At 41.5% G+C, this 16,740-nt stretch overlaps 1 protein-coding gene across 3 annotated transcripts in view; it reads right to left on the bottom strand.

Moving 5' to 3' along the window:
• The window catches only part of RHOA (ras homolog family member A), a 63,586-nt gene that overhangs the window by 8,722 nt on the left and 38,124 nt on the right, over positions 1 to 16,740 (bottom strand). For all 3 annotated transcript variants that reach the window (XM_072786203.1, XM_072786204.1, XM_072786202.1), the window contains one exon: positions 1,543 to 1,699. In XM_072786203.1, coding sequence (XP_072642304.1) covers positions 1,543 to 1,698 — 156 coding nt within the window. In that variant the 5' untranslated portion in view covers position 1,699. The remainder of the gene's footprint in view (positions 1 to 1,542; positions 1,700 to 16,740) is intronic.

Below are 16,740 nucleotides of genomic sequence, written 5' to 3'. Positions count from 1 at the left end.
ATTTTAACATCTTCTGCTTAGCGACCCCATGGTGCTCAAAGCTCTCCTAGTATTTGGAATACCCTTTTTTTTTTTTTTTTCCTCCTAGAACTTTCACAGCCCATATTTCAAAGTTTCTAAGTAACATCTTTTCCTTAAAGTTGATGGCTAATTATCTCTTCCACCCTCAAACTCTGCCCTAGGATGCATCACTCACAACCTCCACGAGGCCCACCTGCACTTCTATCATACACACACACACACACCCCCCATCAGTTTGATATGTGTATTTCTAATACTTTGATACCCAATCCTCACAACAGACTGGAACATTTACTCTCTGCCAAATCACGCTGCCCTGGCCCCTTCATGCCTCATGTGTATTCAGTGAGACACATCCAACCCTATATGCTGATAAATGAATGGTTCAGGGTATTGGGCCTATCTCTTGTTAGAATGGGCTTTTCCATTTTTGGTAGGTATGTTCCTGGGACACAATCACCTAGAATCTTTGACGGTTTCCTAGGCTCTGTTACTGTATACTCTTAAATGAACATTCTGAGGCAGTACCCTCTCTCAACTTGGAGGTTACTTACTTACTACCAAGCATTTTTATTTCAGGGACCCTAGAATTCTGAATAGCTGGCTTAATGTGCTTTCCAAACACAGTGCCACAAACTGAGGCACTAGAACAGAAAGGGATAGTAAGGTAAAGCAGAAAAATGAGAAGGATGAAAGGACATGGAATTATGGGGGCCAATATATTAGGTGCTAGCAGCATGAGACACATGAACAAATGCCCGAGAGGACTGAGTTATTGGAGAAGAGCCCATTGTTCTAGTTTTCTTTTTCAGCTGACCCACCTGCAGTGGGAATTTCATGCATCTTCAAAATATGTACAGGAAGCTGGATAAGACATTTTCACAACAAAAAGCAGAACATAAAAAACCTATAAACTCTAATTCCAGAAGAGTTTTCCTCTAGTCTTGCCAGTGGATTTTCAGGACAGACATGAAGAAACACCATCCTCATTGCCAGTGACAGGTAATTGAAGCAAAGGTGGCAGCCTATTTATGTTAAAGTCAAAAACCATTTACACAAATTAAATATGAGGATGTTATTTAACTGTCACATTGCTGGTGGAGTAGATCAGTATAGCCCTTTGAGACCCATAAAATGACCTGTTGTTGACCTAGTAATCCCGTATTTTAGTGCTGAATGAAATATTAGGAAAAAAACTGGAAAAAAAATCCCACCCATACAAAAAGGTTCATTTTAGTATTATCCATCTAGCAACAAACTAAATTTCAAATATAAAACTGTTAAGAGCACATATACTAGGGCTTCCCTATATAAAATAGGTAGGAACGTTAGCAAAGTCTAGATGATAGCAGTTAAAAATTAATAAAGTTAAGATGGCAAGAATAGAATGGATTTCTCATTCAAACACGTCTGTAATCATTAAACTGTATACTGAAGAAACAAAAAGACCTAATTCTCTACAGGCTCTATGAACAGCCTAAGATACAAAATGAAACCAGTTGTTACGAAAAGTGTACTCACCTGCTTTCCATCAACTTCAATATCTGCCACATAGTTCTCAAACACTGTGGGTACATACACCTCTGGGAACTGGTCCTTGCTAAAGACGATGAGCAAACAAGTCTTACCACAGGCTCCATCACCAACAATCACCAGTTTCTTCCGGATGGCAGCCATGCTGAAACATGAGACAAAGGTGTTATCTAGAATGCATAAGCTATTAATAGCTTCAAGCTATGACACACACTTTTCTAACCATGGGGCACAAGTCTGTATAGCACACCCAAATACAAAATGCTAGTACGGCTTTCCACTTGACATCAAAAGGTCGTAACAAAACTCCACAACTAACAGTTACACTATTTAAACTTGATTTCTTTTTAAGATTTGAGAGATGATAGGATAGGATAGGATAGGATAGGATAGGATAGGATAGGATAGGATAGGAGTGAGGGGCAGGTGGCGATACTATAAGTAAGCACTCCGCGCTGAGTGTGGAGCCTGACGTGGGGCTTGATCCCAGGATCCTGAGATCATCACCTGAGCTCAACCCTATAGTAGAATGCTTAACTGTGCCATCCAAGCACCCAAAACAGATGTTTATACTTAATGGTAAAAAGACAAAGCTTTTCCTCAAGATCAGGAACAAGACAAGAGTGGCCACTCTTGCCACTTCTAACTAACATGATACTGGAGACTCTAGCCAGAGTAATTAAACAAGGTGATGAAACAAGACATCCAGATTGGAAAGGAAGAAGTAAAACTATCTTAACTTGAAGATGATATGACCTTATATATGGAAAATCCTAAGGAATCCACTAAACATTATTAAAACAAATTCAGGGGATCCCTGGGTGGCTCAGCGGTTTGGTGCCTGCCTTTAGCCCAGGGCATGATCCTGGAGTCCCGGGATCAAGTCCCACATCGGGCTCTCTGCATGGAGCCTGCTTCTCCCTCTGCCTGTGTCTCTGACTCACTCTCTCTCTTTCTGTGTCTCTTATGAATAAATAAATAAAATCTCTAAAAAAAAAAAAAAAAAAAAAAAAGGAGGGATCTATTAAAAAAAACCACAAATTCAGTAAGGCCGTAGGATACAAGACGAACATACAAAAAACAACTGTATTTCTATAACCTAGTAATGAACAAAGAGAAAATGAAATTAAGAAGATAAAATTTCAGGGGTGCTTGGGTGGCTCAGTGGTTGAGCATCTGCCTTTGGCTCAGGTTGTGATCTGGGGTGGGGATCGAGTCATGTGTCAGGCTCCCCACAGGGAGCCTGCTTATCGCTGTCTCTGCAAGTCTCTCATGAATAAATGAAATCTTAAAAAAAAAAAAAAAGACAATTTCATTTTCAATGGCTTCAAAAAGAATAAGGATAAATTTACCAAAAGTATAAAATATACCCTGAAAACTCCAAAACACTGTTGAGAAAGAACTATGAAGATAATAGATCTATGAAAGATCTATGAAGATAATGAATGAAGACATTTCAAGTTTCTGGACTGGAAGACAATATTGTTAAATGGCAACATCTTCCAAATTATTCTAGAGATTCAAGACAATCCCTATCAAAATACCAGAAGGCTTCTTCACAGAAATTGACAAACTGATTAGAAAATTCACAAAGATAATTCAATGGACTCAGAATGTAAAAACAATAGTGAAAAAGAACAAAGTTGTAGGACTCAAGCTTCCTGATTTTAAAACTTACTGTAGGAGTGCCTGGTGGTTCAGCTGGTTAGGCATCTGCCTTCAACTCAAGTCATGATCTCAGGGTCCTGGGATGGAGCCCCACGTTGGGCACCCTGCTCTGTGAGGAGTCTGCTCCCTCACCATTTACCCTTCCTTGCCCTACTTGTGCTCTCAAAGAAAGAAAGATTAAAAAAAAAAAAAAAAAGGCTGTTTTAAAGCTATAGTAATCAAGATACTATTGCACTGTTATAAAGACAGACATAGAGATCAGTGGAATAGAACTGAGAGTCTAGAAATATGCTCCCACATTAAGGGTCAAGTGGTTTTCTTTCTTTTCTTTTCTTTTTTTTTTTTCTTTCTTTCTTTCCTTCTTTCCTTCCTTCCTTTCTTTCTTCTTTCTTTCTTTCTTTTTTTTTAAGATTTTATTTATTTATTCATGAGAGACAGAGAGAGAGAGAGGCAGAGACACAGGGCAGAGGAAGAAGCAGGAACCCTGCATGCAGGAAGCCTGATGTGGGACTCAATCCCGGGACTCCAGGATCACGCCCTGGGCCAAAGCAGGCGCTCAACCGCTGAGCCACCCAGGCGTCCCGGGTCAAGTGATTTTCAACAAGGATGCCAAGACAATCTGATGGAGGAAAGGCATTCTATTCAACAAATGGTGCTGAAGAGATCCACACAAAGAATGAAGTTAGAAAGCCACACCTCATATTGTATTTTTAAAAAAAAATTTTTTTTAGATTTAATATATTCATTCATGAGACACACACAAGAGAAAGGCAGAGACACAGGCTGAGGGAAAAGCAGGGCTCCCTGCAGGGAGCCTGATGCAGAACTCGATCCCAGTACCCTGGGATCATGACCTGAGCCAAAGGCAGACACTCAACCACTGGAGCCACCCAGGTGCCCCTATCATATACAAAAGTTAAATCAAGATGAATTATAAGCCCAAATATAAGATCTAAAATCATAAAATATTTAACTCCCTATCCCCCCTTTCTACCCACTCACCCCTGATAACCACCATTCTACTTTCTATCTCTGAGTTTTACCACTACCTACTTCATTTGGAAGGAAGTAGAACCAAGCAGCATTTGTCCTTTTGGGATTGGCTTATTTTACTCAGCATGTCTTCAAGGTTGATAGGTGTTATGGCGTGCGTCAGAATTTCCTTCCTTCTTTAAAGTTGAATAATATTCCATTGTATATGTATATACTACATTGTTTACTCACTGATCCACTGATAGACATTGGGTAGCTTCCACCTCTTGGTCACTGTGAGTAATATATTTAAGAATATATTTGGGGCGGGGCACCTAGGTGGCTCAGCGGTTGTGCCTTTGGCTCAGATCTGATCCTGGAGTCCTGGGATCGAGTCCCACATGAGACTCCCCATAGGGAGCCTGCTGCTCCCTCTGCCTATGTGTCTGCCTCTCTCTGTGTCTCTCATGAGTGAATACAATCTTTAAAAATACATATATATATACATTTGGGGCAAGGTGCCTGGGTGGTTCAGTTGGTTGGCTGTCTGCCTTAGCCTTGAGCTCCCTGCTCAGTGGAGAGTCTGTTTCTCACTCTCTCTCTGCTGCTCCCCGTGCTTGTGCTCACCCTCTTGCTCTGTGTCAAACAAATAAATACAAAATAAAACCTAAGGGAAAATATTGGAGGAATATATTGGAGGCGCCTGGGTGGCACAGTTGGTTGGGTTCCTAACTCTTGATTTTGGCTTGCATTGTGGTCTCAGGGTCCAGGAGTCCTAAGATCAAGCCCTACATCAGGCTCCATGCTTAGCAGAGTCTGCTTGAGAACTTCTCTCCCTCTGGCCATCCCCTTTGTGTCCATGTGCAAGAGTATATTCATCACTAGCAACTGAGGAAAAAACAGATAATTGGACTTTCATAAAAACTTAAAACTTCTGTACTTCCAGAGATACCATCAAGAAAATGAGAAGACATAGGGCATGTGGCTGGCTCAGCACGTAAGGTTTGATCTAAGAGTCCTGAGTTCAAGCCCCTTGTTGGGTACAGAGAGAGACCACTTAAAACAAAAAAAGAAAATAAGAAAACAACCAGACAAACAGGAGTAAATGTTTGCAAATAACATACTATCTATAATACATGAAGAACCCTTACTCAGGGTAACTCAACAACAAAAAAACCCAGCTTAGATGGATGGTCTGGCTCAGGGTCTCTTATGAGACTGCAATAAAGATGCTGATTTGGGGGTGGTGCCTGGGTGACTCTGTTGATTAAACATCTGATTCTTGGTTTCAGCTCAGGTCCGGATCTCAGGGTGGTGAGATCAAGCCCCATGTCAGGCTCCACACTCAGCATGGAATATGCTTGAGATTCTTTCCCCCTGCCTCCCCTTCCACTCCTTCTCCCATGTTCATGCATTCCCTAAAATAAAATCATTATTTATTTTTTTAAGATTATTTATTTATTCATGAGAGAAACACAGAGAGAGGCAGAGACATAGGCAGAGGGAGAAGCAGGCTCCCTGAGAGGAACCTGATGTGGGACTCGATCCCAGGACCTGGGGACCATGCCCTGAGCCAAAGGCAGAGACCCTCAGCCACTGAGCCACCCAGGCGTTCCAGTAAAATCTTTAAAAAAGGGGGGGGAGGGGGAGATCTGGATATGACCTAGCAATTCCATTCCTAGACATACATCTGAGAAAGATGAAAACCTATGTCCACACAAACACTTATACACAAATGTTCACAGCAACACTGAAATATTCACAGCCAGGACACCTTGGTGACTCAGGTAAGAGTCCAACTCTTGGTTTCAGCTCAGGTCAAGAGATCAAGCCCCATGCTGGGTTCAGCACTCAGCAGGGAGTCTACTTGAAGATTCTCTCCCTCTGCCCCTCCCCCTGCTTGCACACTCTCTAAATAAATAAAATCTTTTTTTTTTTTTTTTTAATTTATGATAGAGAGAGAGAGAGAGAGAGAGGCAGAGACACAGGCAGAGGGAGAAGCAGGCTCCATGTACCGGGAGCCCGACGTGGGATTTGATCCCGGGTCTCCAGGATCACGCCCCGGGCCAAAGGCAGGTGCCAAACCGCTGCGCCACCCAGGGATCCCTAAATAAATAAAATCTTAATAAAAAATATTCATCACAGGGCGCGATCCTGGAGACCCAGGATCGAATCCCACATCGGGCTCCCGGTGCATGGAGCCTGCTTCTCCCTCTGCCTGTGTTCTGCCTCTCTCTCTCTCTCTCTGTGACTATCGTGAATAAATAAAAATTAAAAAAAAAAAAATATTCATCATAGTCAAAAAGTGGAAATAAACCAAACATCCAAAAATAATAAATGCATAAAATGTGGCATATATATCCATGCAATGGAATAATATTCAGGACAGAGAAAAGTGTTGATACATACTACAGTATGAATGAAACTTGAAACATTACATATGTAAAGAAGCTAACCATAAAGAACCACATATTGAGTGACTCCATTTGTATAGAATGTCCAGAGACATCTGGCTGGCTCAGTCAGATGAGCATGAGGACTCTTAATCTCAGGGTCATGAGTTCAGCTTCACATTAAAAAAAACAAAAACAAAATAATACAGTGTGTGTGTGTGTGTGTGTGTGTGTGTGTGTAAAATGTCCAGAATAGGAAAATACAGACAGAGAAAGTAGGTTGGTGATTGCCTAAAGAAGGGAGTTGGAAGAGGGAAGAAAGGAAATGATCACTAAGGGAACAGTTGAGCCTCTTTTTGGGATGATGAAATTGTCATGAGATGCTCTCATGAATGAATGAATGAATAAATAAATAAAATCTTCAAAAACAAAAAAAAAGACCGGTAGTGAAATTTGTCATAAGATGGATACATAGCCAAAGCTCTATGAACATACTATATAGTATAAATACATGACATTGAATAGTACACTCTAAATGAGTAGATTGTAAGGTATGTGAAGTGTATTTCAATAAAGCTGTTACCAAAAAAGAATTCTAGCATCCTTCTACTTGCCAGAGACTAATTAATGGTCAACCACTCCAATTCCTACTATTCCCTTTTATTTTTTTTTAAAGATTTTATTTATTTATGCATGAGAGACACACACAGAGAGAGAGGCAGAGACACAGGCAGAGGGAGAAGCAGGCTCCATGCGGGAAGCCCGACGTGGGACTCGATCCCTGGTCTCCAGGATCAGGCCCTGGGCCAAAGGCAGGCACTAAACCGCTGAGCCACTGGGGCTGCCCCTACTGTTCCCTTTTAGAACAGCACTTCAATTTTTAGCTGTGTACTTTGCTGCCTAGTTAAAAGACTACATTTCTCAGCTTCCCTTACATTAGGTATGTATGTACCTAATATATAAATATACACATACATATACATATATATAGGTATATATATAAATATACACATACATATACATATATATAGGTATATATATGTACGAAGTTCAAGCCTATGAGATGTAATCAGCAATGCCTGTGAGACTTCCAAGAAGTCTTCCTTAAAGTGAAGTCGCATGCCCTTCTTTGTCCCTTTCCTCCTTCATGGTGCTTAAACCTGGAGCCAAGGCTACTTTCTGAAGAGCCATCCTGGAATGTGAGGACGTGGATGTGTGGATGAAAAACATAAATGCCATTCTGGAATTGGAAAAATAAAAGGTAGAGCCTGAATCCTAATTGTTCTTGGGAGCCACCACCTCAGTCACAGACTGCCTACACTTCTACCCTCCTTTATGTGAAAAATAAATGACTGTCTTCTTTAATATGGTAATTTCCAGGTCTTTATTATATGTAGTCAAATGAATCCTCAACAATACATATCACAATGGGCAGCCCTGGTGGCTCAGCGGTTTAGCGCCGCCTTCGGCCTGGGGTGTGATCCTGGAGACCCAAGATCGAGTCCCACGTCGGGCTCCCTGCATGGAGCCTGCTTCTCCCTCTGCCTGTGTCTTGGCCTCTCTGTGTCTCTCATGAATAAATAAAAACTTAAAAAAACAAACAAACAAAAAACAAATACATATCACAAAACCAGACTATCTAAATGGAATGTTTCCCAAACTGGAGTAGCCATGATAATCCACTGGAGGTACATGAAACAAACATGAGAAACACATTTTTTTAAGTCTAGAATACCTAAGGAATTTAGCTTAATTTTTTTTTAAAATATTTTATTTATTTATGAAAGACACATAGAGAGGCAGAGACATCGGCAGAGGGAGAAGTAGGCTCCATGCGGGAAGCCTGATGTGGGACTCAATCCTGGGATTCTGGGATTACGCCCTGAGCCAAAGGCAGACGCGCAACCACTGAGCCACCTAGGCATCCCCCCAAAAAATTTTTTTTGAAGATCTTATTTATTCATGAGAGACTCAAAGAGAGAGGGAGACATAGGCAGGCAGAGGAAAAAGCAGGCTCCTTGCAAGGGAGCCCGATGTGGGATTTGATCCCCGATTTCGGGATCACACCGTGACCGACCCAAAGGCAGATGCTCAGCTGAGCCACCCACCTGTACCTAGCTTTAAAATTTTAATTGCAGGGCAGCCCCGGTGGCGCAGCGGTTTAGCGCTGCCGGAAGCCCGGGGTGTGATCCTGGAGACACGGGATCGAGTCCCACATCAGGTTCCCTGCATGGAGCCTGCTTCTCCCTCTGCCTGTGTCTCTGCCTCTCTCTCTCTCTCTGTGTGTGTGTGTCTCTCATGAATAAATAAATAAAATTCTTAAAATAAAATAAAATTTTAATTGCATAAACTCCTAAGCAGAAGATTCCATAATAGAAGGGTTCACAGTGCTGCCATCATCAGCATTTTTAAGTTCTCAGTATGCTTGACATACTGCAGTATGTACCTGGCTAAGTATATACACATAGACATTATAAAGTTTTACCAAACCCAAAAGTGATCTAGTGATTTTTTAAAAAATCTTTTCTTTTTGCACAAAAGCATTAGATCTAGGATAATACAAAAATTAAAGCACAGGGATGGCTGAATGGCTCAGAAGTTGAGCGTCTGCCTTTGGCTCAGGATGTGATCCTGGTCCAGGGATCGAGTCTCACATCAGGCACTCTGTGAGGAGCCTGCTTCTCCTTCTATGTCTCTCATGAATAAATAAAATAAAAATCTTTTTTTGTAAAATGAAAGCACAATAATAAGCATAAACAGGAAATGTGCTCAATATCATTCTTTAAACAGGAGCATGCAGGGGTGCCTAGCTGGCTCAGTCAGTAGTAGATCATGTGACTTTTTTTTCTTTCCTTTTCTTTATTTATGAGAGAGAGAGAGAGAAAGAGAAAACACAAGCAGGGGGTGAGCCAGAGGGAGAAGCAAGACTCTCTGCTGAGCAGGGAGTCAGATGCGGGTTCAATTCCAGGACCCCAGGATCATGACCTGAACTGAAGGTAGATGCTTAACTTACTGAGCCACCCAGGTGCCTCGAGCATGTGACTACTGATCTCAGGGTTGTGAGTTCAAGCCCCACACTGGGCTCAGAGCCTACTTTAAAAAAACAAGCAACAGGAGCATTCAATCAAAACAGTATTATAGGGATCCCTGGGTGGCGCAGCGGTTTGGCGCCTGCCTTTGGCCCAGGGCGCAATCCTGGAGACCCGGGATTGAATCCCACATCAGGCTCCCGGTTCATGGAGCCTGCTTCTCCCTCTGCCTCTCTCTCTCTCTGCCTCTCTCTCTCTCTCTATCATAAATAAATAAAAATTAAAAAAAAAAAAAAAACAGTATTATATTGAGACCCCTTAACTATATATAGCTCAGTACTTTGGCAACCCCTTCAGCTCCCTCTTCCCTTTTTTGCTCAGGATTTCTAATGGATATGGAACCTGCCTCAAGTTCCTGCAGTTGTTTCACTTGTGTTTTATCTTCCAACTGGACTGCAAATCACCTAAGAGCAAAGAATGTACTTAAATTTCTTTGCAACCTTATGTGGTTTGGTATTTAGTGAGCATACAATAGGCATTAAATACAAGAAAACAAAAAAATAAAATAAAAAAAAACATTTATTAAATGAGAAAGGAGACAGATTACCTCATTTTCAGAATCCAGGGCACAGACACTAATCAATTTACCTCTTAAAAATCATTTTTCTAGTCAGTCTGACTGCTAACAACTTGATAGGATTTATAAATAATTGTTTTTCCCATCCTCTCAAAATCACTTCAAGATTTTATACACTTTACACATCTCTTCAGGCCTAACTTGTATTGGTTTGTGCCCAAAGGCAAACAACCAGGGCCTCAAGGGATGCAAACAAAATTTATCAGGAAATCCCTGTTTCAAAAAAAGGTTGCCAGCTTTGAATACCTCCTTCCTAGAAAGCACTCAATTCTCAAGAAATATGGGATCCCTGGGTGGCGCAGTGGTTTGGCGCCTGCCTTTGGCCCAGGGCATGATCCTGGAGACCCGGGATCGAATCCCACATCGGGCTCCCGGTGCATGGAGCCTGCTTCTCCCTCTGCCTGTGTCTCTGCCTCTCTCTCTCGCTCTCTCTGTGACTATCATAAATAAAATAAAAAGTAAAAAAAAAAAAAATTCTCAAGAAATAATTTCTTTCAATCTAATGTGGTTAAAGACACCCAAAATGAAAATGCTAAAGAGCACCAAAAAGGCTTTGGACAATTTTCCTTGGGGAACATTTGGCCCAGGAAAAGTGTAAAACCCATCAGCCTTTGCTGGTGAAAAAGACAGAAATTACAAGTGACTATGGGACAAAATGAAAATAAAGCCTAGAATTAGAAGTTGATTTCTGGGAATCTGGCCACACAACCAGAGATGTTGACAAGAAGTGAAAAGTACAAACATCGAATTATTTCCTGAAATGACCCAGGAAAATGTTACTCTAGTCTTTTCTTTTCACTTTGCTATAAATCCAGTATGTTTTTCAAGTACATGGCTTGGCAGCTTGAGAAAGAAAATCACCCTGAACTCTATCCGCAGTCTTTCAGCTAGATGTGTCATTTTCTAGGCTGAATGCAGTCTCAGAAATAATTCTTAAAGGGTTTTGAGGAGAGGTTTATTTGTCTACTAACAGTTATGACATATCTATTTAAGTTACCTGTAACACTATGTAAGTGATTTCTTTCCTCAGTTCAAAACCTTTATATGAGTTACTCTGCCATCCTCACAAAAATTTAAAGGAAAAAGAAAGGTCGAAAGGAGATCTCCCATGGTGCTGAAAATACCTACTCCAAATAAGGTTACCTGTCTGCCATGTCATCACAAGATCAGTCTTTCCCCACAATCTCAAAAAACAGTGTGCTCTGGCTGTGGACCATACTTTGGCAAATTACATTAAGCAGTTATTAACAAAGATAAACAGTATTGTAATATATTTCCCACAAACAACAGAGGAGCTACATGTAGTGCCACATGTAATCCTGTGCTTCATACTCAACAGACACAACAGCAGACAGCTCACTGACTCAGAAGCCTGCACCACAGGCCTCCAGGGCAGCACTCCTCCACAGGGAGTACAGTATCTCAGCATCTTATGGAGTCTGGCATCACAGGAGGCACTCAGCAAATAGCAGCTCCTGCAGCTCATACTACTATGGTCTCACCCTCCAATAGGCCTAACCTCACATCCTCTAGCACCTTTCAATTCCTTCAGTATTGCCACTTTTGGTACCCCTCATCTCCTTTCTCTCTCCCTAATGGTTTTTCTCTCTCACTCTACAATAAAGTGCAGAGTGTTCCTACTTTAAAATAATAAACCATCCCACATCCACACTTTCTTCTGGTTACTGCTCTCTCTCTGGCCTATTTCAAAGAAAAGGTATATATTTCTGCTGCTTCATATCCACTGACTTGTTTAAAATTCTTCCAATCTGCCTTCTGGCTCAAACTACTGAAACTTTCTCAGAAATCGCCAATAACCAGAATGCCTGGGTGGTTCAGCAGTTGAGCGTCTGCCTTCAGCTGATGGCATGATCCTGGGCTATGGGGAATGAGTCCCACGTAGGGCTCCCTGGGAGAAGCCTGCTTCTCCCTCTGCCTGTATCTTTGCCTCTTTATGTCTTTCATGAATAAAAAAATAAAATCTCTTTAAAAAACTAACTAAATAAATAAAAATCTCTTTAAAAAATCACCAATAACCTACCTTCACAAAATATAATCTGAATTCTCCCTCGTATTTTTTGTTGTAACTTACATCAGTACACTGGTGTGCCGATATCTGTTGTCCGTCTCATTAGTTACAGCCTTCACATCTAATCACTCTAATACTCTACCTATCTCTGAGGATCTCAATTCTTCAAAAAACACTTCTATGAACACTCCTATATCTCACTCTGACCTGGTCCCTGTTCTAAACCTGATACACTCAACTCTATGCTCTACTTGCATATCAAATTCAGTGTCTTGCAGGTATCACCCCAACTTCTATCAAATCTTCTCTTCCCAGTTACCTCAATCTTGGTGATGAAAACAAAATTACACTCCTAAAAACTCACTGTGGAAACCCTTATGGTTTGGGGCACCTGGGTGGCTCAGCTGGTTTGGGGCACCTGGGTGGCTCAGCTGGTTTGGGGCACCTGGGTGGCTCAGTTGATTAAGCATCTCACTCTTTTTTTTTTTTTTTTTAATTTTTATTTATTTATGATAGTCACAGAGAGAGAAAGAGAGAGAGGCAGAGACACAGGCAGAGGGAGAAGCAGGCTCCATGCACCGGGAGCCCGATGTGGGATTCGATCCCGGGTCTCCAGGATCGCGCCCTGGGCCAAAGGCAGGCGCCAAACCGCTGCGCCACCCAGGGATCCCAGCATCTCACTCTTGATTTAGGATCAGGTCACGATCTCAGGGTTGTGAGATGGAGCCATTGTGGAGCCTGCTAAAGATTCTCTCTCTCTCCCCCTTTGTCCCTCCCTCCCTCTATACTATAGTAAAAAGGATAAGAAACCCTGTGGTTAAACAATTCTCTTACTTTTCTTTTGTCTCTCACAGCAAGACTGCTTTCAAGTTCTGGGGAATTCTGCCCCTTCCACCACTACCATTACCTACCCACTTTGACTTCTCATAATCACTGTTCAAAAGTCCTCCATACTGCCTACCCGGAAAAAAGCAAAAAGCCAACTGGTCTCACCTCCCTTCTACCCTGCTTGCAGCAGATGAAGTCTACATTCCTATGCCTGGGCTTTAGCCCATCATGCCTTTGCTTTAGGCCGTCAGAAGGTCCTCAATGTCAAAATCAGGTCAAGAACTCCTCAGCCTTACCATGAGGGTCCTCTAAAATTCTGATTTTCTCTTCCCACTTTCTCTTCATTCCTTATCACACACCTAATTCCACTAACTGGACTTGTAAAACTCCCCCACTTCATCTCAAAGTCATGCCTTATTTGAAATTTTTTTCTTCTTCTCTTCAGAAAATAACACCTCATCTGTCCACCCCAAAGACTGCCTTCTGTTCTAAAGCTTTTTTTTTTTAGATTTATTATTATTTAAAAAAAAGATTTTATTTATTCATGAGAGACACACACACACACAGAGGCAGAGACACAGGCAGAGGGAGAAGCAGGCTCCATACAGGGAGCCCGACATGGGACTTGATCCCAGGTCTCCAGGATCAGGCAGGCCCTGGGCCGAAGGTGGCGCTAAACCGCCGAGCCACTCAGGCTGCCCTTATTATTAAGTAATCTCTATGCTCAAAGAGGGGATCAAACTCACAACCTTGAGATTAAATCATATGCTCTACCCACTGAACCAGCCTGGTGCTCCCCTGCCCTGCCAAAGCCTATTTCTTATTTATGGTCCTAGATCTTTCACTCCCCCAAATCAAATGTTGCCTCCAAGTGAGGCTTTGGTCCTCTTAATCCTTATATCATACACCTCAATTCAATCACTTTTATCAGGCATCCTATTCTATGGAAGAGAGACAGGAGTTATAGTTCTTGTGTGCTAACTTATATCCATTCCTAGAATGTTAAGTTCCTTAAAGATAGGGACCACATCTGGCTTGGTCTGTGCCATTTGGAGCTACGTTATTAGTGTGGCAAGAGTATGTCTAATGGGATGCTTATACAGAGGAAAGTCCAAAGAACGGGCAGTTTCCCAAAAATACTGATTAAAGAACCCCAGTTCTTTAATCACTCTTTGGCACTCTGATTACTCTTTTCTTGAAGCAAGGACTTTTTTACAGGACTCAGGAGATTGAGGGGAAAAAATATGTGGAACAGTGAATAATCAGACAACTGAAATTCTAATCAAACTAACATAGGCCAAGCACAAAAGGACTGAAAAAGACCATTTGGACCTGCATATATGTTATACTAGGAGAACTGCAATGATATTCCTTTGAAAAAGCAGACTAATTAGAGTAGATCAACCTGAAACTACTTCTGCCTGACTTACTAGGAATGATTTTGGAGTCAACATTCTAGCTTCCCCTCTTTAAGTCTAATATGTCATATAAAGTTTGCTATTTACCTTTTATTTTTTTTTTTTTTAATTTTTTTTTAATTTTTATTTATTTATGATAGTCACAGAGAGAGAGAGAGAGAGAGAGAGAGAGAGGCAGAGACACAGGCAGAGGGAGAAGCAGGCTCCATGCACCAGGAGCCCGATGTGGGATTCGATCCCGGGTCTCCAGGATCGCGCCCTGGGCCAAAGGCAGGCACCAAACCGCTGCGCCACCCAGGGATCCCATGCTATTTACCTTTTAAAAGCCTCCAATTTCAAGCATATACTTCCTATCATCACTGTCTTGCAATTGTATACTTCACGCTTGAAAACATGCTGCCAGAAAGCCAGGTAGCACCTGAGCAAAATGACTGCTGTTAGTGGTTACTGTTCATAGTGGGACAGCATACAAGGTATATCACACCTAGCCCTGCCACTTGATTTACAAGCCCAGGAAAATTCCCTGGAAGGGAAATATAGGCAGTTATCAATATCAACACTGCTGCAAATCCAGATCAACCACAACAATAAGAAGGTGACCCTGACTTGGATATGGAGCATGTCTTGCTTTGACAACAGGCAGTTACTATTCTATAGGCAAAATGAAAGCTCCTCAGTCCTCCTGGTATAGTCTCACCCAAAAACTTACTGATGACCACATACACAGGGTCAATAAGACCTTTTTGTGTCCACAATGCTGGGACATAAGAGATTTAAGTTAAAGCAATAGGGTAAACTTCATAATGACACATGGATAACTGTCTACAGCTAGCATTACAATTATCTTGTGGTTAAAGCATAAAAAAACAAATGGGGAAAAAAAAACCGTATTAATTACTCTTTAACGGTACGAACCTTTGTTTTACTGGTCCACAGACTTGAAACTTAACACAGAATGCTCTTACTTGGAACTCAGGAGGATGGGGCTGGCCCTGCTGCTGAGGAGCAGAGCTGGGAATGAATGGCAAGATAATGCCCTTATGGAAACCATCTTCCTTTCACAAGAGGAAATAAAGGCTGTCTGGACATAAACATTCTCCTATTAACAGCAGTGAGAAAACAGAGGGTAAGAACATCTTTTTTGTGATGTGCAAATCCTGGGTGACAAGGTGTAAGTACCCAGAAGTGATGCACCCCTTTTCAGGGCGTCTCCTCTGCTGGCACAGCTGATGAAGCACTTTCCAAAGCATATACTTCACTGGCCCCCATCAGAGGGACAACCACAGGAACCACAAGATACACTTCACTGCCATGTCTGATAGTGATGCCTACTGCTAATCACAGGCTGCTTGTGGCTCTCAAATCCATTTCTACACCTATCACCTGGCATACAACTGGAAGGAAGGAAGGAAGGAAGGAAGGAAGGAAGGAAGGAAGGAAGGAAGGAAGGAAGGAAGGAAGGAAGGGAGGGAGGGAGGGAGGGAGGGAAGGAATAAGGGAGGGAGGGAAAAAAAGAAAGGAAAGGAAAGGAAAGGAAAGGAAAGGAAAGGAAAGGAAAGGAAAGGAAAGGAAAGGAAAGGAAAGGAAAGGAAAGGAAAGGAAGAAAGAGAGAAAAAGAAAAAGAAAAAAGACAAACACACTATATTAACCATTCTTCTGGTATTCTCTTTAATAATACAAACGCTATCAGAAGTTTCAAAAACTGCTATGACAGATCTTGTGCGGACATTCATGAGTGACCATGACACCTACACTAGTGTATTACAATGCCCTCCCTATACATTTGACCCTAAACTTTCAAAGACAGAGATGAATGATAATTATACCTATTTTACCAATGGGGAAAGAAGTTTAGTTACTAGAATTTATTAAGTATAAGGCCAGTATGTTAAAACACACTAATTTTCAAACTGAAAAACCATTCTTGTATAAGAATCCATTTTTAGAGATGTTACTGAAATATAACTTACGAAATTGGGACAGACACAAAGGATTTACTCATTGCCAAAAAGGCCTACAAGTCAATCATACTCAAATTCTATTAGCCTATATTTCTGCCAGTAAACATTAAACTAGGCCAGGTCTACTCAACAAACATGCTGTGGAATAACAAACTAGTCACATTGGGGGCGGAGGAGCTAGACACAAGTGAAAATAAGCTCTTAAAAATAGCTTTATTTAAAAAATAGCTTTATTGAAATATAAGTCACAT

The sequence above is a fragment of the Canis lupus genome, chromosome 19 (genome assembly GCF_048164855.1).
Source record: "Canis lupus baileyi chromosome 19, mCanLup2.hap1, whole genome shotgun sequence".
Taxonomy (NCBI): Eukaryota; Metazoa; Chordata; class Mammalia; order Carnivora; family Canidae; genus Canis; species Canis lupus.
Note: the sequence above shows the minus strand (reverse complement) of the source record. Positions and strands in the feature narration are given on the sequence as shown.